This window comes from Neovison vison, chromosome 9 (genome assembly GCF_020171115.1).
Source record: "Neovison vison isolate M4711 chromosome 9, ASM_NN_V1, whole genome shotgun sequence".
NCBI lineage: Eukaryota > Metazoa > Chordata > Mammalia > Carnivora > Mustelidae > Neogale > Neogale vison.
The window spans coordinates 36,168,481-36,190,816 of record NC_058099.1 but is presented as its reverse complement, the minus strand read 5'-3'; the positions used below and the strand labels follow the sequence as shown (position 1 = coordinate 36,190,816).

Below are 22,336 nucleotides of genomic sequence, written 5' to 3'. Positions count from 1 at the left end.
TAAGCTTTTATCAGTATATTTCAGTATTAGCAACAGTGGCTACTACTACAATGAAACATTTAAGAAATCAGCTTTCTTCACTGCTCTGCTTGAGGCCTCAGGGCCTAAGCTTACTAGTAGCTTACCACTAATTTGAGTTCTTATTTTTTATCCTTTTTCTTCTGTTTCGGGGGGTGCATAGCACTGTTTTAAGTACTGTTACATGCGTTGTATGAAAATTCAATTCTTTTATTTCTACGACTCTAGCAAAATTGCTTTTGCCAAGGCCATTGGATGACCACCATGTTGTCAAACTCCTGTTCCATTTTTAGTCCTCCTCTTAATCAACAACTTGACATAATTGATTACATCCTTCTTTTATTATAACAGCTTTATTGAGTTATAATTTACTAACAACAAAGTTCACCTTTAAAATCCCTTAAAAAGTATACAATTGAGTGTTTTTTAGTAGATTCATAGAATTATGCAACCATCAAACTCCAGAACATTTCTATCACCCCAAAAAGAGACCCCTTAACTGTTAAGTAATCCCCTTTGCTTCAAGCCTCTAGCAACCACTAATCTACTTTCTGTTGCTTTGGATTTTCCTGTTCTGGATGTTGCATATAAATGGATTCATATGATATGTGGCCTTTTATGACTGGCTTCTTCCACTTAGCATGTTTTTAAGAGTCAGCCATGTTGTAACATGTATCAATACTTCATTTCCTTTTGTCGTGGGATGATATTCCATCATATGGATATGCCATGTTTTGTTTATCTATTCATTATTTGATGGGCATGTGGTTTGTTGTTGTTTACTAATTTCTGGCTATTATGAATGTTGCTGTTAACATTTGTGTAAAAGTTTTTGTGCAGACGTATGGTTACAGTTCTCTTGGGTATGTATTAGAAGTGGAATTGCTGGGTAATATGGTTAACTCTAAGTTTAACATTTTTGAGGGATTTCCAGACTGTTTCCCAATGTGGTTGCACCATTTTACATTCCAGCCAGTAAGGCATGGAAGTCCTTATTTCTCCACATTCTTGCTAACACTTATTAGTGTCTGTATTTTTTATTATACCCATCCCAGTGGGTGTGAATGGTTTCTTATTGTGGTTTGATTTGCATTTCCCTAGTGGCTAATGATGTTAAGCATCTTTTCATGTGTGTATTGGCCATTTTTGTATTTTCTTTGGAGAAATGGCTACTCAAATTGAGTTGTCTTTTTGTTGTTGAGTTATTAAAGTTCTTTATATATTCTGGACATGTGCCTCTTATCACATATATGATTTGTAAATATTCCCCTCCAATCTTTGTGTTGTCATTTCACTTTCTTGATGGTGTTTTTTTTTGAAGCATACATGTTTTATTAAAAAATTTTTATTGCCATAAATCATACATAATATAAAATTTATCATTTTAACCATTTTAAGTCTGTTCACATTGTTGTGCAGCCATCACCATTATCTAATATCCAGAACTTCTTCATGTTCCACAACTGAAACTCTCTACCCATTAAACTAACCCCATTCGCCCTCCCCCCAGCCTCTGGCAACCACATTCTACTTTCTGTCTCTTGTTAGTGTGATTGCTCTACGTACCTCATATAAGTGGAATCACACAATATTTGTTGTTTTGTGACTGGCCTGTTTTACTTGGCGTAATGTTTATAATGGTTCTCACATTTCATCCATGTTGTAGCATGTGTCAGGATTTCCTTTTTAAGGCTGAATGGTACTCCTTTGTATGTATATATACCACACTTTGTTTATCCACTCATTTGTAGGTGGATACTTGGGTTTCTTCCCCCTTTTGGCTATTGTGAATAATGCTGGTATGAACATCGGTATATAAATATCTTTTTTGAATCCTTGCTTTCATTTCCTTTGGATATTAGAATTCTGCTAAAGTAGAATTGCCATATTGTTTTCTACAGTGGCTGCACCATTTTGCATTCCTACCAACAGTGCACAAATGTTCTAATTTTTCTACATCCTTGCCAAAAGTTGTTACTTCTCTCTCCCTTTTTTTTTTTTGTAATAGCCATTATAATGGGTATGAAATAGAGTGCAAAATTTTAGATTTTGGTGAAATTCAATTTATCTGTTTTTCTTGTGTAGATTGTGTTTTTAGTTTCACAGGTAAGAAACCATTGTTGAACCCAAGATCACAAAAATTTACTCCTATGTTTTTTCTTAAATGTTTTTTAGTTTTAGCTCTTTTAGGTCTACGATCCCTATTGAGTTAGTTTTTGTATATGGTGTGAGATGGGGCTGTAACTTCATTCCTATGCATATGGTTGTTCCACCACCATTTGTTAAAAAAAGACTCTTGCAGTCTATACTTATGCCTCAGTTCCTGCTTTTTGAAACACTTTCTTCACTTGTCTTCTAGACCACCTCTCTGTATTTGTTCTACCCCAGTACTATTGACCATTCCTTTTTAGCCACCTTTTTTTTTTTTAAGATTTTATTTATTTGTGAGAAAGAAAGAGAGAGAGCACACAAGCAGGGGGAGCTGCAAGCAGAGGGAGAAGTGGGCTCCCAGTTGAGCAAGGAGTCAGATGTGGGACTCTATCCCAGGACCCTGAGACCATGACCTGAGTTGAAGGCAGACACTTAGCTAACTGAACCACCCAGGTGTCTCCTTCTTAGCCATCTTTGCTGGTCCCTCCTCATCTTCCCAACCTGTAGCATCCCAGGATTCAGTCCCGATTTCTTCTTTTTATTTGGGCTTTTTATAGGGCTTTTTATTCTTCTTTTTTATTCAGGCTTTTTATTCTTCTTTTTATAGGGCTAAGTAACCTATTTCAATATCATGAGTTTCATAAGGATTCCCAGGTTTATATCTCTGGCCCAGACATCTTCCATGAACACCAGACGCTGGACAAACATAAGAAAACATTTTTTCTTGTTAAGAGTCAAACTTTTTGTGCTTGCTAACTTCCTAAAATGCCTTAACATTTTTTTCACTCAGATTTAGTTTTCAGTTTAAGTGCAATGTATCTTACCTCAGGCTTTGTACTTGCTCTGGTTCTGACTAGAATATGTCTTTTCTAGAATCCAAATAACTTCTTGACTCTTTTCCTTCAGGTCTCTGCTTAGATGTCACATTATCGATGAGGCCTCCCTGATAACCTTTATAAAATTTTAATAGTGGGGTACCTGGGTGGCTTGGTTAAGCATCTGCATTCAGCTCAGGTCATGACCTCATGGTCCTGAGATCAAGCCCTGTGTCAGGCTCCCTGCTCAGATGGGCGTCTGTTTCTTCCTTTCCCTCTGCCCCTCCTCCTACTCATGCTCACTCTCCCTCTCTCTTGAATAAATAAAATATTTAAGTAAATAAAATCTTTTAATAAATAAAAAATAGTACTGTAATGTCACCATAGGGGGCTTTATCTTCCCCACCTTACCTGAATTTTGAAGCAGAGTCTCTGTCATAAGAGATACGGTATGTATATAGATCTAGGTCATGGAACCAAATGCCCTGTTGTGAATTTTGGCTTTGCCCCTTGCTGTGACTTCAGGCAACTTTCTTAACCTCCCTGATGATCTTTAGTTTAATCAACAAAAAAATGGAGATAATAATAGTATTTACCCAGTAGAGTTGTTGGGAGAAATAAATGAGCTTATTCAAATAAAATGACAGATACATTATAGTGTTAGCTACTATCATCACCTTTGTCATGATCAGTCATCAGCTCTTCCTCTAGAATAGAAGCTTCTCAAGATCAGGGAGCTTGTTTCATTCCCTTTGCTTCATCACCAGCACTGAGAACAGTGCCTAGTGTGCAGTAGGTTCTCAATAAGTACTTGTTGAAGAAATGAATCCTCACTATAACCCTGGGATGTAGCAGTCTTATCTGCTTTTTACGGATAAGGAAATGCAGGCTCAAATAAGTTTGAGTACCTCAAGTCTTTTGACTCCTAAGTACAATGAGGTTATGATTGTTTTAATAATGAAGAAGTATGTCTCTTCCTTATAAAATGTATTCTCCACAAGAGTGCAATTATTTTTAGGGGTCAGGGATTTTTTTTTTTCTTGGCAGAGTGGGTGTTCTACAGATACATTGCACTTAAACTGAAAACTAAATCTGAGTGGAAAAATGTTAAGGCATTTTAGAAAGTTAGGACGCACAAAAAACTTTGACTCTTAACAAGAAAAAAGGTTTTCTTATGTTTGTCCAGTGGGTGGGACAAGTTGAAGAGCTAGTACAGCAGTTCCTTGGGGTCTGAAAAATGGTACAGACTGTTAGCTAAGAGACCTGTGTTTTCTCTGGTGATGGGCAAAACACATGTTCTTAGAAGCTATTGTTTTCTAAGTCCTGAAAGTTTAGGTTCCTTTTGCTATATACAAATGCTAGGAAATGTGCTAAGCCCTCGGGCTACAAAAGTAAAATTATATATATACGGACAGCCTTGTCAGCAGATTTTTATGCATTATGGGGAACTCTGGGAAGAATAGAAAGACACAACTTAACTTTGACATGATGTATAGAGTGTATTTTTAAGATAGTGGAGATAGAGAGAAACCTTTCCAATTTGAATCACAGGTCAGTTGAAGTGTTCCTTGCCTTATTTTCTTTTTCAAAGAGAGCAGAGTACAGTAGGGGAGGTGGAAGTAGATGTAAAAGAGATATGGCCCCATTCCAGCAAGTGTTGTTTGCATCTTACCCACATTTCTGTAGCTGCACTGTTTTGGAGGATTCCTATTCCTGAGTTCACTTTTCTGTCAAGTCAGGTGACCTGTTAGGCCATTAGAAATAACTGAAAAATTGGAAACTTATGAATTAGTTTCTATGATTCTCCCTTTTACTTGTTATGTAATATCAGTGGGTCTTTAAAAGGGAGGGAAAAGAAAGTGAAGGGGAGCTGATCAGTCCAGGTGTATGAACTTGCCTTAGAGAAGGAAACCTATGGAGCTATCCATATGTCTCCTAATAGGTAATGTAGCCTGATGAGTAGAAGGAGTAATCTCTGGACTTTATCTTTCTCTACTGTGGCTTGCCAAGGTCCTTCTGGAAGCATCCATTTCCTTTGGAGTATTGTTCTGGATTTAATAGATATTCAGGCCTGGGGTTGCTATCATGGTTTTATCATCTAGATCTTGGTGACTTCTATTAGGGCAGGGGCCAGGTGATGCTTCCAGCTATAGCCTTTAAGCATCCTGGTCCTAGCCTTAAATTCAGACCTTAACCTGTCCTAACTTAACTTAGGCTTTGGGAAAACAGGCCAGGGTTTGCTGGGCAAATGCATGGCCAAGCCTGCATGGTAAAATGGGAAATGGTTCAATTACCAGGACTTTGGGGCTTGAGGACTTACCCCAGATCCAGGGTGAGAGTACATATAGCTTCTGAGGAAGTAACTCATTTTGTGCTTACCCAGTTCAGATAGCCTGTCGGAGTGGCCCTTGGTAACAAAGCCTGTGGCCCTGGTTTCCCAGACATTGCATGCAAGCCAGCTTGGGAAGGGGAAGTGGGTGACTGAAATCCCTAGGTAGACTTTGTCCTTTAGTATGAATAGCCAGACAGGGACTGTTCTAAACTAAAAGGAGGGGCCAGCCAATACAGTACGTAGGGATTCTGGAAATTACAACTGGGCAGTTGTTCAGGGGACCTTTTTCTTTCCTCCATGTCCCTTGAGATTTAGCTGGCATTTTCTTGGGGTTCCATGCTATGGGACTTAATCTACTAACCTTTCTGCTCTTTTTTCCTGCTCTTTCTCTCCTTGCAGAAGGAAAGCGAGGAGCCGTTCAGGTTGTGCCTCTGGCCCCTTGGGTCCTTTCTGTTGTCTATTTTCAACCCTTCTTTCCTGAGCACGGTGTGCATGTGTGTGCACATGTGTGTATGTGTGCGTGCCTGCACACACATGTATGATCTGTGCCCCTGACCTCTGGCTCCTGCAGATAGTCTTGTATTTTTTGAAAGCAGTTTGTAAGCATGCTCCGTTCTCGTGTGCAGACATCCCTGGAGCACAGTGTGAGAATGTGTGTGCCAGCATGGTGCACATTCAATGTAGCATGTGTGTGCTTATACTTGTACTCAGTTTGACTACCCCAAACACTGATTGCCCCCCTCTTCTACTTTGCACAGTGTTTGTCCATTTTTTTGCTTGTTGCTGCAGGTTGGCATATGCTGTAAGCCCTGGCTGAGCCCAGCATGCATACACTTTGTATTTGGGAGCAGGAGTTGCTGTGGGCATTTTGTGCCTCTTGCCTGGGGTCCTAAGTGTGAATGTGCTTTGTGCTTCTGAAAAGGTTTCTTGGTTTCTCTGTGAGCACAAGGTTCTATAGACCTGTGATGTGGTTCCCTCATGCCACGTGAATGCACAGTATAACTAATGCTTTGTGCCCGTAAGCACTGGTTCTTGAAGACAGTGAGGGTTTGCTGTTGCCTATGATTCCAGCCCTGGTGAACAATGAATCCTTCAAATGGGTGTGTGCACATGTTTTATCACCCTATGTGCAGGATCCGTGATCACCGTGTGTTTCCTTCAGGCATAAGTTGTGTCTATGAATATACCTGCTGTAGGTACTTTATTTGGATCTCCTCTTACTTTCAGTCCTCCTTCAGTCCCTCTGTGTGCATGCTCTATGCTTTGTCTGCAGACTTTAGCAGACCCTTTACCTCCTCTAAGCATAGGAAATGTGTATGATCTGAGCTCGTTGAACCTGATTCCCAGAGATCTTTTGTGACTTGGTTTCCTTAAAGTCTGTGGTTTCTGGCAAACATCTAATTCTAGGCAGGAAATAAAAATCTGCTCAGTACAGTGGACTATTTTGGATTTGGGGATTTAGGGATTTGGGACTATTTGGGGATTTAGGGATAGAGCTACCCCTCAGAAGCAACCTTAGGAGAGGTATATCAACCACTTCTGGTTTCCTTTTGGGCTTGGTTCTCCTTTTGCCAGTATTATCCCACCCACAGAACCAGGGCAAGAGCCAGATAAGGTGAAATAGGTTCATGAAGGGCTATAGGCAACAGGCAGATAGGCTTTCTTAGAATACAGACAATCAGAGAAGGGTTCATCTTGAGCCTGCTGCTGACCCAGGGTAATTCTTACCCACTTTTATATCACCCTGTGCCACGGCTGTCCTAACTCTCCCTTTTCTACTTTGTCTTGCCTAATTTTATCTGTAACTTCTCCTATCTGTGGCCATCCCAAAACTTTACCCCCCCCCCGCCCCCGTACAAAGTTAAACTTCTGCCTTCCCTGCTTTGGAGCCCTTTTGTTCCAGGATAGCTGGAGCTTAGGTATCAGGAGTCAGGAAAGTTTTGGGGGGTGGAAGGGAAGAAGGAAGGGGCAGGAAGCCCCAGACCTGCTAGCACTAGGTTTTTTGAGCCTAAACAGCCTTTACCATTGGCTCTCTGGAGAGCTCTGAAAGTTACAAAGCTTTGGAACTTTGCTCTGTACACTGCTTAAAGGATTTTTTTCTGTAGGTTTGTTTGTTCGTTTGCTTATGGAGAACCCTTTAAAAACTATTTGCAAACTGTTTCTTCTTTGAATTGTTTGGTACCTCAGTTTTCAATTTCTCATTATAGAGCTCATAATGTCCACCAGAAGATAGAATCTAAATATCAAATCTACCCTGGGTTCTCTTGTTATATATAGAGAGAGAGCTTATCAAATGTAGAATGTTTTTGAGTTAGGACTTCAAGGAACCTAAGCCAAGTCAAATCACAAGATGAAATGGAAATCTAGAAAGACCAAGTCACCACTCTGTGACGGCCAAGGGAACTTAGGAATATAACTAGAAGAAGATTCTATATGAAGTTGTCCTTTTGCTTAAGTGAGTGAGGTGAGGCCTGGAAGCCCCAAATGGACTTTTTTTTTTGGCCTTGGCTTACTGTTATATATACCAGTGGATTGTGTGAGGGGGATGGAAGTTCTGACACCTCTCATACTCCCAGTGAACCTTAGCTTTGAGATCTCAGTGAGCTTGACTTTATATCCTTCTTATTCACTGGGGAGAAGAGAGACAAAATAGTGCTCATTTCAACAACCTGCTTGTTGTTCTGTCTGATCAGGGCACTGGTTTAGACATCAGTCTGGCTGTGTCACCACAGATTGTATGTAACCTACACTTCTCTGAGTTTCCTACTTTACTGCTCACTGCCTGACCAAAGAAAGATGACTGTCTACCATCTTTTCTAGGATCTAACTTTTTTCCTATCTCTTTTTAAAGATTCCGGATGATGGTCACTCCTCTTTGCCTCAGTGGCTCCCAGAAGGGTAAGTGATTCCCTATAAGGCTTCCTTGGATTTTACAGGCTTTCACTCAACTTCCAGCTTTTCCCCTGGGAAGTAGTAGAAAAAGCTTCCTCAGTTGGATCCTGGGGAAGAAGAGGCTCTGCTATACAGATTGGTTGGTTTTCTGGGGAGAGGAGAGAACTCTGCAGACTGATCCCTCAGAGACAGAAGAGAGAGCTTTATAGAGTGGTTCCCCTGGAGCAGGGAAAGGAGCTTTGGGGCTTCTCTATCCTTGCCTCTAGAATTTCCGATTCTTTGCATCTTAGTAATTATATACCCTTTAGGTAGAAGAAAGAGGAAACTAGAAAAATATCTACCTTTGACACAGTTCTTTTTTTTTTTTTTTAAAGATTTTATTTATTTATTTGACAGAGAGATCACAGTAGACAGAGAGGCAGGCAGAGAGAGAGAGAGAGGGAAGCAGGCTCCCTGCTGAGCAGGGAGCACGATGCGGGACTCGATCCCAGGACCCTGAGATCATGACCTGAGCCGAAGGCAGTGGCCCAACCCACTGAGCCACCCAGGTGCCCGACACAGTTCTTTTTTATTGCATTGTTTATAAGCATGGTTGATTAGATTAATCTCCGGGTTCTGTCCTGACTTCAGCTGTTGTGAGTCACCTACTTATTCCATTCCACTCTGGTCAAGACATAAGTAGCAACCCTTATGAGCTCAGTGTGTTCTGTCTGTGCTTCTTGTTTGGGAGTCTCAGGCCCATGTGACTACAGCAGAGAGTCATTTTAAGCTGCTCAACTGCTGCCTGTTCCTGACTGTTCTTAAGAGAGGAAAGAGTTTACCCGCCCCCCCAACCTCTTCCTACCCATTATTTCTCAGGATCTTCCTTTTCTCCTTGTTCCGTAAAGGCCTTCTGACAGGAGAGTTCCCAGTGGATGCCTTCTCTTCATCATGACCATGGAAGAAATAAGAGCAGATCATAAAGTTTTCTACTATGTGTTCACATGCTCCTTTTCCTTGTGATTTGTCCTTTTTAAATCAAGAGTTGGTTATTTGAATGAACTATCCTTTTTTCTGTTGTCTGAAGCCCATTTATGTTATAAAAAGCGTAAGTGGTATATACTGTAGTTTTTAGAATTAACCACAAACTGGTGGTACCAGGTGCTTTTTCTACAACCCTTCTTCAGGACGTTAGCTTTTTCCTTCTAATGGTTGGAAAATACGTACGTGACAAACATATCTGAGCTATTTTTATTTTTAATTTTTAAAGCTATTTTTAAATGGGGCTGTACAGTAATGTTCTAAATGCCTCCCAGTTGTTGTCTTTTCTTTCCTTCAGCTTAGTCCTTAGAAGCTGTCACAGGTTTAGAACTTCCTTAGGTCTGGTAGTCTAATTGAAAGCAAAGTTCATTTCCTGTGTTTGGGAAGCTAGTTTATTAAGAATCAACAGACCAGGTTACCTGTTGCAGCTCTTGGCCTTGACCTAATTCATGGCTTCATTCTTTGCCTATATAGCTAGCTGGCAGTACCTATTTATTCTTCTGAAAATCCCTTTTCAGACCGGTTATGATACACCACCCAACTATCTTACCACCTTCCCTGTCTCCTTGTTTTCATTAAGGTTAAGTACATGAGTTCTTTTCACTGAGGCTCAGAATGACAGCTTCCAAAATGTCAGAGATATTTTGTAGTTCATTCCTTTTATAGAATTGGAATCAAGGAAACAAGATGGGATCAGGAGGGAGACAAACCATAAGAGACTCTTAATCTCATGAAACAAATTGAGGGTTGCTGGGGATGATCAGGTAGGGATAAGGTGGCTGGGTTATGGACACTGGGGAGAGTATGTGCTATGGTGAGTGCTGTGAAATGTGTTAAGCCTGATGATTCACAGACCTGTACCCCTGAGGCAAATAATACATTATATGTTAACTAAAAAAAAAAAGGAAAAAAAAAAAGAAAAAAAAAAAAGAATTGGCATCAAGACCCAAAGAGAGGAAGTAATTTTGGTGGAGGACATGTAGTGAATTAGAGTTGGGGATAAAATCCAGGTTATCACATTGTGAGAGTGGTGTTCTAGGACATTCTCTTTATTTTTATTGTATGTAGTTTTGGAAGAAATGGCAAAGAACAACAAAATTAACACTAGAAAAGGTATAGAAGTTTTAGAAATCTCCAGTTGCTCCAGCTGTAATTCTTTTTTTTTTTTTTCCTATTCCGTGTTAAGTATTCATAGGGCTAGGCCAGACTTTCAGAGTCATTCTGTTGTTTCCTTCTTGAATGGTCTCTTTTCCCCTCTAAGTGGCCTTTTGGAAGTCTTCTATCCCACCTTCCCTGCTTCCACTTGGTTATGCAGGCTCCTCTCTCTGTGGAGACCCTTTTTCTTCAGGAGGCTTGGGTGGACAGAACTGGTGACTCTTTTACTCAGGATGGGGAAGGTTATCTCCTGCATGTCATTAGCAGTCTTGCTTACTAATGCAGCAGCTCTTCTGTAGAGCCATTCCTATGGGCTCTGTTCTAGCATAGCCCAGGGAGCCCTGATCTTAGGGGAGCAGCCCTCTTAACTACCACTGGCCTGAGTGTGGGGAGCAGCCCTCTTAACTACCAGTTCCCTCTTGCATTATGGAGTACCAAGGGCCTTCAAATAAACAGAGGTTTCGTGAAGTGCTGTAATGGTATAAAAGAGCTCTCAATTTTTGGCCAGAACTATAGAAGGTGACTCAGAAGGGCACCCTCGGAGCAAATTCCATTGATCGTCATTCTGTGACTTTATTTCTCTTGCTTTGTGTCTTCCTTACCCCTCTCGGACACATGGTAGAAATTTTCCTCTGGAGAGAGAGTGAGCAAGGAGAATAGAACACTGAATCTGCCAGTAATAAGGCAGGACTAGAGGTCCTGACATATTTTCTTCTCTCCTCAGGCCAGCTGGAGGGCTCTATGGCATTGACAGCATGCCAGATCTACGCAGAAAGAAGCCACTGCCGCTTGTCAGTGATTTGGTGAGTGACTCTTTGCAGACTTAGGCTATAGGCTTGGGATATCCCGCAATGGGCCTTAACATGTTATTAGGACTGGTTATGGTCCATTTAGTGTCAGATATTGGACTGAAGATGTATCCATCTAAAGTTTTACTGAGATTTAGTGATGAGACTTTAGTTGGACCTGTTCTACCTTACTCCCTCATTAGAGTCCCAGGTTCTTCATTAGCTAAAACTCCGACCTGGAACTATAGCTTGGGCTCCAAAGTTGTCTTCTAGGTATCTTGTTCCTCTAGGTTTTTCTACAACCTTCTTTGATGATATGAAATGGAAGCTGCCTCTATAGAATAGAATAGAAGTGAACAGAACTGCCTAGCACTGAGATCATTTAGTTTAGTGTATAATGAGCATGACTGATGCTACTCCTTAGAGATCAAGTGACAGTCTTCTCCTAAGATAGATTTTTCTGGAGTATTTCTGTGTTCCTAGTATTTAACTCAGTGTCAGTGTCTGGCACTGAGATATAATGATTAAAAAAAAATTGTGGAATTGAATTGAAACAAGCTTGGGAGTTAAAGCTGATCTCAGGACCTCCAGAATAACTGGAAGGTCCCACTTTGGGTCATGCTTCCTGAGGCAGGATCATCTTAGAATTTTCCATAGACTAGTGGGTTGTGTGGGTAGAGTGGGGCCCAGGCATTTCCAGAATCCTAGAGCTCTAAATCCAGAAGTTCAGTAAGACTTGAACCCTTTTTCTTATTACTATCTTCTGTTCCTGTTTTCTTCCCCCTCCCCCATTCAGTCTATTTTGTTTTTCTATCCACTCCTTTTCCCATTTCTCCTTCATTCCCCGCTCTTCCCCCAACTCCACCCCCCAGTTTCTCTGTCCCTAGTTAACTGAATGGAATTATCCTCTGCCATTTTTCTCTCTTTTTTTTTTCCCCTACTGCATGTGTATCTCTCCTTTCTATTTTTTTTTCTTTATAATGTACGTCTTCACTTACCATCAAGCTGGTTGGATGAGGATAGGTTCTAAGGTCATCTCTACTTTACTACTTTCATTAGCTTCCATCTCCTTTTTCTTGTCTTCCTACTTTTTCTCCACCTCTTCCTACCCCCATCTCTCTTGCACATCAGCTCCTCTTTACTTAATTAATTGAATAACAGTGTCTTAGTCATTTCCCGCTCCCATCCTCATCTTTTAACCTTGCCTATATTTCACTTTCTGGCATGACTCTTTCTTAGAGCAGAAGCTCTAGGCCCTGGACACCTGGGTGCATTGAAGATAATTTCTAGTGGATAGAGGAAGAAGGGGTTAGGATGTTGTTCCCCACGTTGATTAGACTACATGGAAGAATCTCTCAGTTGCTTCTGCAAGTGTTTTCGTGCTCTTGGGGGTGGCTTTAACATCATGTTGTTCCTTTTTCTGCTGTCCTCTGCACAGGCTATGGTGAGTGACTCCACAACCCCTTTCCATCCTTCGTAAAGATCCGTATCGCAAACCACCTCAGCCCCTCCCAACTCTTTCCCCTGCTTAGGCTGATACTGTACCTCCTGTCTGCCCAATGGCCATTGCCTTAGGGAAACCATGAGCCTCTTCAGGGGCTGTTCCTAAAGCCTGGGCTTGGTAGATACATTAGGTTCCTCTACATGACAGCGTGGCTAGCAGAGCAGTCCCAGCTCTCAGGCTTAATCCCTGCCTTGACTGACTGATGTTACATTGCCCTTTCACTTCCCAAGTGTCCTGCTCATTTGGACTGCTGGCCTCTATAGCCACCTGCCTGGGATTGTGTGGGTGTGAGGTGGTACTCAGGGATAAAGGATAGCATGGCATCATTTGCAGTGATGGTTCTTAAATATGACTCTGACATAGTGTATTCTGTTCTTAATGACTATTTCCTATAGTAATTCTAAACTTGTCATTTTCCTTTGCCTTCCTATAAATGAGGGGTAGGAAAGCTACCAATAGGGAAGGAAAGAGAAACTCTTTGGATGATAGGTACTGTAATAGAAGTGCCATTCTAATACTGTTAGAACAGTCCCGAGGGCCTTATGCTTTGGATCTTAACTTGGGACTCGTGTTACCTAGAACCCATGGGTAGTTCCTGTGAATGGCAGTTCAATTAGAGAGAAGGTATTAAGTAAAGTAGTTAAGTCACTTTGGTCACTGAAACTCCCTTCCTAGGATTTTGCCAGCCTTTGGCAATAGCCAAGGCTGACAGCAGGTCTTCTCTCACAGTCATTGGTCCAGTCCCGGAAGGCAGGGATTACTTCTGCAATGGCTACACGCACGTCTCTCAAGGATGAAGAGCTGGTAAGTGACCCATGGGCTTCCTTGAGTCCACAGGCCTAAAAACTGGTTATCATCTTTATAGCCATACTAACTGAGCATTCAAGAGTGTTGGGCACAACATCATTAATGAAACAGATAAAAAGCTTTGGTCTGAGTTTTCCACACTGGAAGAGGCAAGGGACCAGAACAGAGGTAAGACCAAGTCTCGTGTTGGAGTACGTGACCAATGAATTCAGGGTTTTATGGTGGGGCTAGCACCTTCTGTTTCTCTAGGAAGCTTGAATGCTGGGAAAAAGTTCAGATATAGCATTCAAGTCAGATCTCTCTTAGATGACCAGGAGCACATGACACAGTGGGACTTCTTTCTTCCAGTCTTGGCCATCATATCTCCTTTATTGCCAGCGTCTCTATTACCCTGCAAGGATCTCAGTTCTGATATCTCTCAGCAGAGACCTAAAGTTTTTTGGGGGTGCTGGGGTGTGTCTTTCAGAAATCCCATGTGTATAAGAAAACTCTGCAGGCCTTAATCTACCCCATCTCGTGCACTACACCCCACAACTTTGAAGTCTGGACAGCCACTACCCCAACCTACTGCTATGAGTGTGAAGGTCTGCTTTGGGGCATTGCCCGGCAGGGCATGCGCTGCAGCGAGTGTGGAGTCAAGTGCCATGAGAAGTGCCAGGACCTGCTCAACGCCGACTGCCTACAGCGTGAGTGCCCCTGTGGTGAGGGGTGTGGAGCAGGGACAGCAGGGGCCTCTCCAAAATACTCTTTCAACAAAAAGCTAGGATGGCTAGACTGTGATTCCTCTGGTTTACCTGATTGTGAAGCTCTTTCTTTTTCAGAGAAAGTAGGGTCCTGAGTCAAGGGGCACTACCTTTCCAAATAACAGGTCTTATAGTACTCTCTTAAGCACCTTTAGGAAAAAATTTTTTGAGCTTTCTGTGACCTTCTGGCAGAACTGCATCTCTTCTGGGATTCAGATAATCCCAGAATCTGCTTGAGTAGTATACACACTGCAGTGGCCATATTGCTCAAATGACTAGAGCATGTTTCACTGGGGACCAAAACTAATGAGAGAGAGAGTTCTGTGAGCTTCCATGCCTCAGAGAAGAACCTCTTCCAAGTATAGACCCTAGGAGCCAGGGAAGGCAGCATTTTTTCCTTGATTATAGATGTAGCTTTTAGAGACAGTGCCAGGAAGAGAAGTGTCAGATGGATCAGGCAGAGGTCCCAGAGGAGAGTGTGCCAAACTCCCAAGACCCTGAATAAATATACGATTTGTAGTGCCATCATGGAGTGGGGTGAATAGGAGCAGGAAAAGCAACAAGTTTCTGTCAAAGGAGTTGGTAGCCCTCCAAGTTCTTGCTCCTTGCTCTGCTTCTGCAGGACTTGTACCACTGTGACTAGACCTCAAGAGGAGCAGGGGTTAGGGATATGAGAGAGTATTTTCTTGCCCCTCCATGTCTTGCATGTGTTACTCAGAGCCAAGCCATAGCAATGAAAGCCTCAAGGATTGCTGGGAGGAGAAAGGAAGATTACCTTCAGACTCATAAGTACTTCATTATCCCAAGGAAAGATATGTGACATAAATGGTGCCCAGAGAGAGGCCTCAAAGAATTGTTCCTTTAAAATGTCTTTCTGTGAAGAGCCCTAAATTGGTGCCTGTGGCATGGCTACAGCAAAGTCAGTGGAAGAGATGGGGCCTTGAAAAGACTGAATATGAATGCTGGTGATGACTTTGCCCAAACCCATTATAAGGGTTACAACAAGCACAGGTGCCAGCAGACTCTTGCTTTAATTGCTCAGAACTAGCAGCCAGACAGACTGCATAGGCAGCTTGATGGAAATCTTCTGAAATGCTGCTCTGTAGCAAGGGTATCAACCTTTTTCTCAAGGGCCTTCTAGAGGTCCCAATTCAAGGAGGTGGCAGTGTATGGGATGTGCTAGCTAAATGGAAAGACTAGGATGCAGCCCAGGTCATTTTTCATTTATCAGAAAATATCTTTTGCCTAAGGCTTCTGTGAAGCTTAGAGTGGAATGAAATGCCCTACTGTGGGCCTCCTGTGACAGAAGATCCACTTGCCATCTTTCCAGAGTTAGGGTGCAGATGTTGGCCTTAATTTTTGCTCCAGGTTTTATAGAAAAGGCCTAGCCCTTTGGAAAATAGAGCGAGGTAAGAGCCATTCTGCAGGGCCAGTAAAAGAGGGCCTTTCTGACAAGCCCATTTGGTGAAATACATCAGAGGAGTCTGTTTTGCCACAATCCTTAGGGTAGTAGGGAAAACCTGCTAGCCTCTGAGATGAGCTGTCTGGGGTCAGAGCTGGTGAAGATGGCCCTCGCCATCTCTGCCGGGGTAGTAGTGATGCTGATAACAATAAAAGTGACCATTTAGGGCGCCTGGGTGGCTCAGTGGGTTAAGCCGCTGCCTTCGGCACAGGTCATGATCTCAGGGTCCTGGGATCGAGTCCCGCATCGGGCTCTCTGCTCAGCAGGGAGCCTGCTTCCTCCTCTCTCTCTCTCTCTGCCTGCCTGTCTGCCTACTTGTGATCTCTCTGTCAAATAAATAAATAAAATCTTTAAAAAAAAAAAAAGTGACCATTTATTTGAGTTCCTGCTAGGTGTCAGGCTCTGGGCCAGATGCTTTATATATGCCAACATAAAGCTTCTTATAATCCTGAGAGTTAAGTGCCATTTTCTTAGAAGAAACTGGTTTACCCAGCTAGGAGTTGTTAGGTCCGTTATTAAACGAAACGAGACTGAGACAAAGTGAAAGTTATTTAAAGCTTTATTTTATGACAAGTATTAGAAGTCAGGCTGATCGGCCATGGGGAATGAGACCGAAACAAGTTAAAGTTATGCAAAGCTCTATTCTATGCCAAGCATTAGAAGTTAGACTGACCGGCCAGGGCCGTCTCCAAAGAGAGTGACCACCCCCAGCTTACAGGCTCAAGAATTGACTGACTGACTGGTCAGGGCCGCCTCTGAAGAGAGCGACCCCGCCACATCTTACAGACTACCTTTTATAGAGCAAAAGTCTGGCCACACATAGGTGGCCAATGAGATTGTAGTCATGTTAGGTCACATGCAGGTGGCCAATTGAATTACAATTTACCCTATAATAGCTCTTTGACCTAACCTATTACTCCGGTCAGAATTGTTGCTCAAGGTTGGCACCCAAACAGCAGGGTTTACATTCTTTGGTGGTTAGGGGAAAAGTATGTGTGTTTCTTACTGATTGGATGTCTCCACCTGGCCCAACTCGTCCTTGTATTCTGGGCTCTGTTATCAGGAACTGGCCAACCTGGCCTTGTATTCTGGGCTCTGTTATTAGGAACTAGCTGACCATATTTTACTGGTTTCCCAGACTTGCTTCTAAGTAAGTTTCTCTAGGGGGAGGGGGGCAGGGTCAGTTTAAGTTTTACTGCACAAACAACAAAATGGCTTTTAACCAAGATGGAGTCACTCTGGCTAAATAGGTCCTTAACAGGAGTGGTGGAGTGAGGGTTTGAACCCAACTTTGTCTCATTCTAAAGGCTATACTCTTCTTATCATACTACAGTATTTTCTGAGATTAAAGGCATTAGAGTCCTGAGGCAGAATCCAGTGTGTGCGGTGAAGAACTCTGAGATCTGTATCATGGCTTGGAAGTTGGATGAGATTGGTGGAGTTGTCATGTGCACCCACCTACCCTCCCTGATAACTGAGATACCCATTGGTGGTATTTTGGCCTTAAACTTGAAAGGTACCTCTCAACCACCATGTGGGGTAGAAAAAAGACCAGGCCAACTTCAGGCTAAGCGACACTTTTTTGTTTCTTTCCTTTTTTTGATGAAAATTTCAACATATATCTAAGTGGAATAGTATAATAAATCCCCATAATAATTATCAAGTTTTTGGTGCTTAAATTCCACTAGCCAGGCATTAAACTTCAGCAGGTCCCATATTGATTAGCTTTTCTTAGAGCCATCCCAGTCTTAAGCTTCTTCTACTTCTCAGTGATCTCTCCTAGGCTCCATTCCTCAGCTTTACCCTTGGTCTGGTGGGTGGCCTATGGTTACCTTACTTTCTGTCTCTGGCCATTCTTCAGGGGCTGCAGAAAAGAGTTCTAAACATGGAGCTGAGGACCGGACCCAGAATATAATCATGGCCATGAAGGACCGCATGAAGATCCGAGAGCGGAATAAGCCAGAGATCTTTGAGGTTATCCGAGATGTCTTTACTGTGAGCAAAGTTGCCCATGTGCAACAGATGAAAACAGTGAAGCAGAGTGTACTGGATGGCACCTCCAAATGGTCGGCCAAAATTACCATCACTGGTGAGTACGCAAAAGTTTGAGAGTATAGGAAGGCCTAGGCTGTGGGGAGAAACCTGGAGGAAGAAGCATCCTGAATTTGAGGGAGCAGTGGGCTAGAGAGAAAGAGGATAGAATTGAGGGAGAAGGGAGGGCCTTTCTCTTCTAGACCATGGTGCTATCAGGTACTAGGAGAGCAAGTCCAGCACCTACAAGTGATAGGAATGATAATGAAGGATTTTATAACAATCTGATGTTATATACTTAGTTAACAGTCTCATATTGTAAGAGCTAGGGGTGGGGGAAACAGAATAGGTAGGAGATCAGGGAATAGTTAAACTAGTGTTTTACTAGGTAGACAGGTGTGGCTGAACCATGTATATATCAATATAGGGGTAAGTGGTGAGTTAGGGCTCTGGTGAGCAGGTGGGATTCTTGGGCCAACCTTTGAGAGGAAGACTGGTGGCCCAGGACTAAGCATAGATGGGGAAGATTGAGATTAGCGTTCCCTTGCAAGGGGAAGATAGAGACTGCTCTAAGATGGAGAACATATGAGTGGTGCTGGAAGAGTTTGGATTTCTGGAGCATAACTCTAAAGCCTCCTCCTCTGTAATTGGGTTGCAGTGGTGTGTGCCCAGGGCCTACAAGCCAAGGACAAGACAGGATCCAGTGACCCTTACGTGACTGTGCAAGTGGGCAAAACCAAGAAGCGTACCAAGACTATTTTTGGGAACCTGAATCCTGTTTGGGAAGAGAAGTTCCATTTGTAAGTCACGGGGCTTTGTCTTACCTGGGACTGTATGTGCTTCAGAAGCAGCATTAAATACTATTATTCTTGGGTGGACCCTAAGAGGATGGGGCAGAGGCACTGGAGAAAACTCATTTCTCACAGGCTTCAGTTGGGCAACAGCCATTTATTTCCTGGGTTTCTCTCATGGACTGTTATAGCAGGGTTACCTTATCCAGGCCCTGTCTTAACTAGGGCTATTAAAGGGGACCCTGGGCACTCCATACTGCTTTTTCTAGAGTTAGAAAGATTTTCCTACTGCTCAATGACAAAACCAGGGACTGACCACCCTATTGTGTACCTCTCAGCCTTGCCATCCTGCCAAGGAAGAATTAGACTCTCTGGAGAGTTAGGAAGGAATGCCCATGCCCTACACCTGGGTAATTCTGGCTTGAAGATGGAAATCTGGAGTCAGGAGAAGTTTCCATTTCCCTTAAAAGGCCCTGCTTTTTTCCTGCTTCAGCTCCTACACCTACTCCTTTTCCCATTGTCACTTTCTTATAGACTATTTCTTAAGATAGTAAGGGATGGTTGTTGAAAAATTGCAAGCTCTAATCTAGGACATGGAATAATGTTTGGAGAATCTGGATGCTTTGTCACACCCCTAAGGCCAAGGACCAGGACTTAAGAGTCTGAATTAGCTAAGCAGGCTGGTTACGTAGAGACCTTCTGTTGACTCCTGAGAGAACTCATGTGAGGGATTGGGGCCTAATACAATTGGCTTCCAGTCCAGAGGCAATAGTTACTGGGGGGAGCATCTATTTCTTTGAGAATCTGAGTGGTTCCTGCTTGAATTCTGTTTATTCTAAATTAATTCTAAATGAACTGACTCTGTAGTCAATTTGCTGCTTTTATCCATTTAGTAAATACATTCTTTTTTTAAATTTTTAAAAAAATTTTTATTAACATATTATTATTAGCCCCAGGGGTATAGGTCTGTGAATCGCCAGGTTTGCACACTTCTCAGTACTCACCATAGTACATACCTTCCCCAGTGACCATAACCCCACCACCCTCTCCCTCCTCCCCTCCCCCCAGCAACCCCCAGTTTGTTTTGTGAGATTAAGAGTCTCTTACGGTTTGTCTCCCTCCCGATCCCATCTTGTTTCATTTATTCTTTTCCTACCCCCAAAACCCCCCACTTTGCCTCTCAACTTCCTCATGTCAGGGAGATCATATTAGCAAATACATTCTTTTTTTTTTTTTTAAAGATTTTATTTATTCATTTGACAGAGAGAAATCGCAAGTAGACGGAGAGGCAGGCAGAGAGAGAGAGAGGGAAGCAGGCTCCCCGCTGAGCAGAGAGCCCGATGCGGGACTCCATCCCAGGACCCTGAGATCATGACCCGAGCCGAAGGCAGCGGCTTAACCCACTGAGCCACCCAGGCGCCCCTAGCAAATACATTCTTAAGCCCCTATTCTATACACAACACTGTAGATGATATTGTGTGTATAAAATGTATAAGACATGGGGCACCTGGGTGGCTCATTGGTTAAGCATCTGCCTTCAGCTCAGGTCATGATTCCAGGGTCCTGGGATTGAGCCCCATTTCTGGCTCCCTGCTCAGTGCGGAGTCTGCTTCTCCCTCTCTGCCTATCCCTCCTCCTGCTTGTTCTCTCTCTCTGTCTTTCTAATAAATAAATAAAATCTTAAAAAATGAAATATGTAAGACAATTCCTGCCTTTGAGAAGCTCTTTGTTGATTTGTCTATTTTTCAGTAGACCAGCAGTTATACTATAGTATTTTAATGAAATGTGCAAAGATACTATGAGAATACAGAGGGAAAAAAGCAGCAAATTCTATCAAGTACAAGTATGAGGCAGTAGGACCCAGTAAGCACCTGTGAGGGAAGGAGAACATGGGAGGGTACCTGGCCAAACTACCTTTTCCAAAGGAAACATTGTAGAGAAAAATGACAGTTCAACTGTAATTGAAGTTCAGCAAGCACATACACATAGTTGGGTAGCTGGATGAAAAGCTAAGCAGATATGACCAGGTGGACATATCATGAACATTAGCACCTTTACTGACTCTGGGAAGTAGCAGTTGCTTCCTAGGGCTCTGTGACATTTGTCCACCTGTTGATGTTGTTGATAACAGATAGCTGCACAGAAATTCAGAATTGTCCCTAATTATTCTTCCCCTCTCACCCTTCTTTATGTTAAAGGAATAAGGACTGGATAATGGTATGTAGAGCCTTCCAGGCTGACTAGGATAGTTTGACTCACTTGGAACTTTAGTACCAGTTCCCTGACTCCTTTTCTTCCTTTGCAGGGCCTCAAGTACAGTTGATGGAGCTTTGGAAGGAAATTGGAAGTACTAGGAATGGGTGCTGCTTGGTTGGTCCCTAACAGGTTTTGCCTATTTCTCTCACAGTGAGTGCCACAACTCTTCTGACCGCATTAAGGTACGTGTATGGGATGAGGATGATGACATCAAGTCAAGAGTAAAGCAGCGGCTGAAGCGAGAATCCGATGATTTCCTTGGCCAAACCATTATAGAGGTTCGGACACTGAGCGGCGAGATGGATGTCTGGTACAACTTGGGTAAGGAAACAAGACCAGAGAAAGTTGCTGAGAAGGGACAGCATGAGTGGAAAATCTAGGGAAAAGCCTATCTACTAAAACCACCATATAGTCCCTAAAGCATTCCTCTATACAGAGTCTGCCTTACCTGCAGAGAACTGATCATGAGTAGAGATGGGGGACAGAAGTGTGGAAGTGGCTGGAACTCACTCTGAATGGACATTCTTCAGATTCCAGAAGGCCCTTTAATCCTCATGCTCACTTCTAATGGCTTTAGCTCCTGGTTCTCTTAATGGCATAAGAGAATTTCTGTGGGGGGATATTTGGCGTATTTGTAGACGATGTGGTTGCTGGAGTAAGTTCACCCTATTAGGTGAACCACTGGTTGGATCAGTCCTCTTTCCTTGGGTTAAACTGGAATGGGGGATGTCTGTGTTCTCTGTAGTTGCATTGGTGTCAATCTCCGTCTTCTTTTATTCCTAGAGAAAAGGACAGATAAATCAGCTGTCTCAGGGGCTATCCGACTACAAATCAGTGTGGAGATCAAGGGGGAGGAGAAGGTAGCACCATATCATGTGCAGTATACGTGTCTCCATGAGGTAAGCCAGTCCTTTGTAGGTGGGGTATCAGAAAGCTGTGCTGGGAAGGGCCCTTGACAGTAAATGGGATTGCTGGGTGATTGAAGATCTGAGCCCTCTTTTTTATTCACTGTGCTACCCTAGACAGCCCAAGTAATAGTCCCAGCTTTAGTTTTCTTTCACTAATGTAAGAGAGCCTACTGGGGCCACATGAGAAATTAGTAATGACTTGAAAGACAGAATTTCTTAGGAACTCTATTCACATTCTCCTGGACTTTACCACCAGTTTTTGGTTTTGTTTTTAATACATATGTAACTCTTTTCTTTGCTCTGTCTCCTGCAGAACCTTTTCCATTACCTCACAGACATTCAGGGTAGTGGAGGAGTCCTGATCCCTGAGGCTCGAGGAGACGATGCATGGAAGGTGTACTTTGATGAGACTGCCCAAGAAATTGTGGATGAATTTGCCATGCGCTATGGCATCGAGTCCATATATCAGGCCATGACGTGAGGCTCTCCTGGGGCTTTGGGAAGTGGCTGCTAACTCTCGGGGAGGCTAATGAAGGCACACAGAGAGGGCGAACAGGTTCTTAGTGGGGTAGTATGCAGTGATTTGTTGATCTCCTTCCTGAGCTTAGGTGAGGTGGGTCTTTGCCCCCAAGGCAAAGAAAATAGATGTAAAAAGGGAGTATG

At 42.8% G+C, this 22,336-nt stretch overlaps 1 protein-coding gene across 7 annotated transcripts in view; it reads left to right on the top strand.

The window, feature by feature from the left end:
• The window catches only part of UNC13B (unc-13 homolog B), a 237,987-nt gene that overhangs the window by 189,388 nt on the left and 26,263 nt on the right, over nt 1-22,336 (top strand). For 2 of the 7 annotated variants that reach the window (XM_044265431.1, XM_044265434.1), the window contains 10 exons: nt 8,168-8,214; nt 11,108-11,186; nt 12,610-12,615; nt 13,405-13,479; nt 13,949-14,168; nt 17,549-17,776; nt 18,377-18,518; nt 20,917-21,086; nt 21,549-21,664; nt 21,987-22,150. In XM_044265431.1, the coding sequence (XP_044121366.1) occupies nt 8,168-8,214; nt 11,108-11,186; nt 12,610-12,615; nt 13,405-13,479; nt 13,949-14,168; nt 17,549-17,776; nt 18,377-18,518; nt 20,917-21,086; nt 21,549-21,664; nt 21,987-22,150 (1,247 nt within the window). Of the gene's footprint in view, nt 1-5,715; nt 5,739-8,167; nt 8,215-11,107; nt 11,187-12,609; nt 12,616-13,404; nt 13,480-13,948; nt 14,169-17,548; nt 17,777-18,376; nt 18,519-20,916; nt 21,087-21,548; nt 21,665-21,986; nt 22,151-22,336 lie in introns of all 7 variants that reach the window. The other 5 variants (XM_044265430.1, XM_044265429.1, XM_044265433.1 and 2 more) reach the window with 3 other exon arrangements.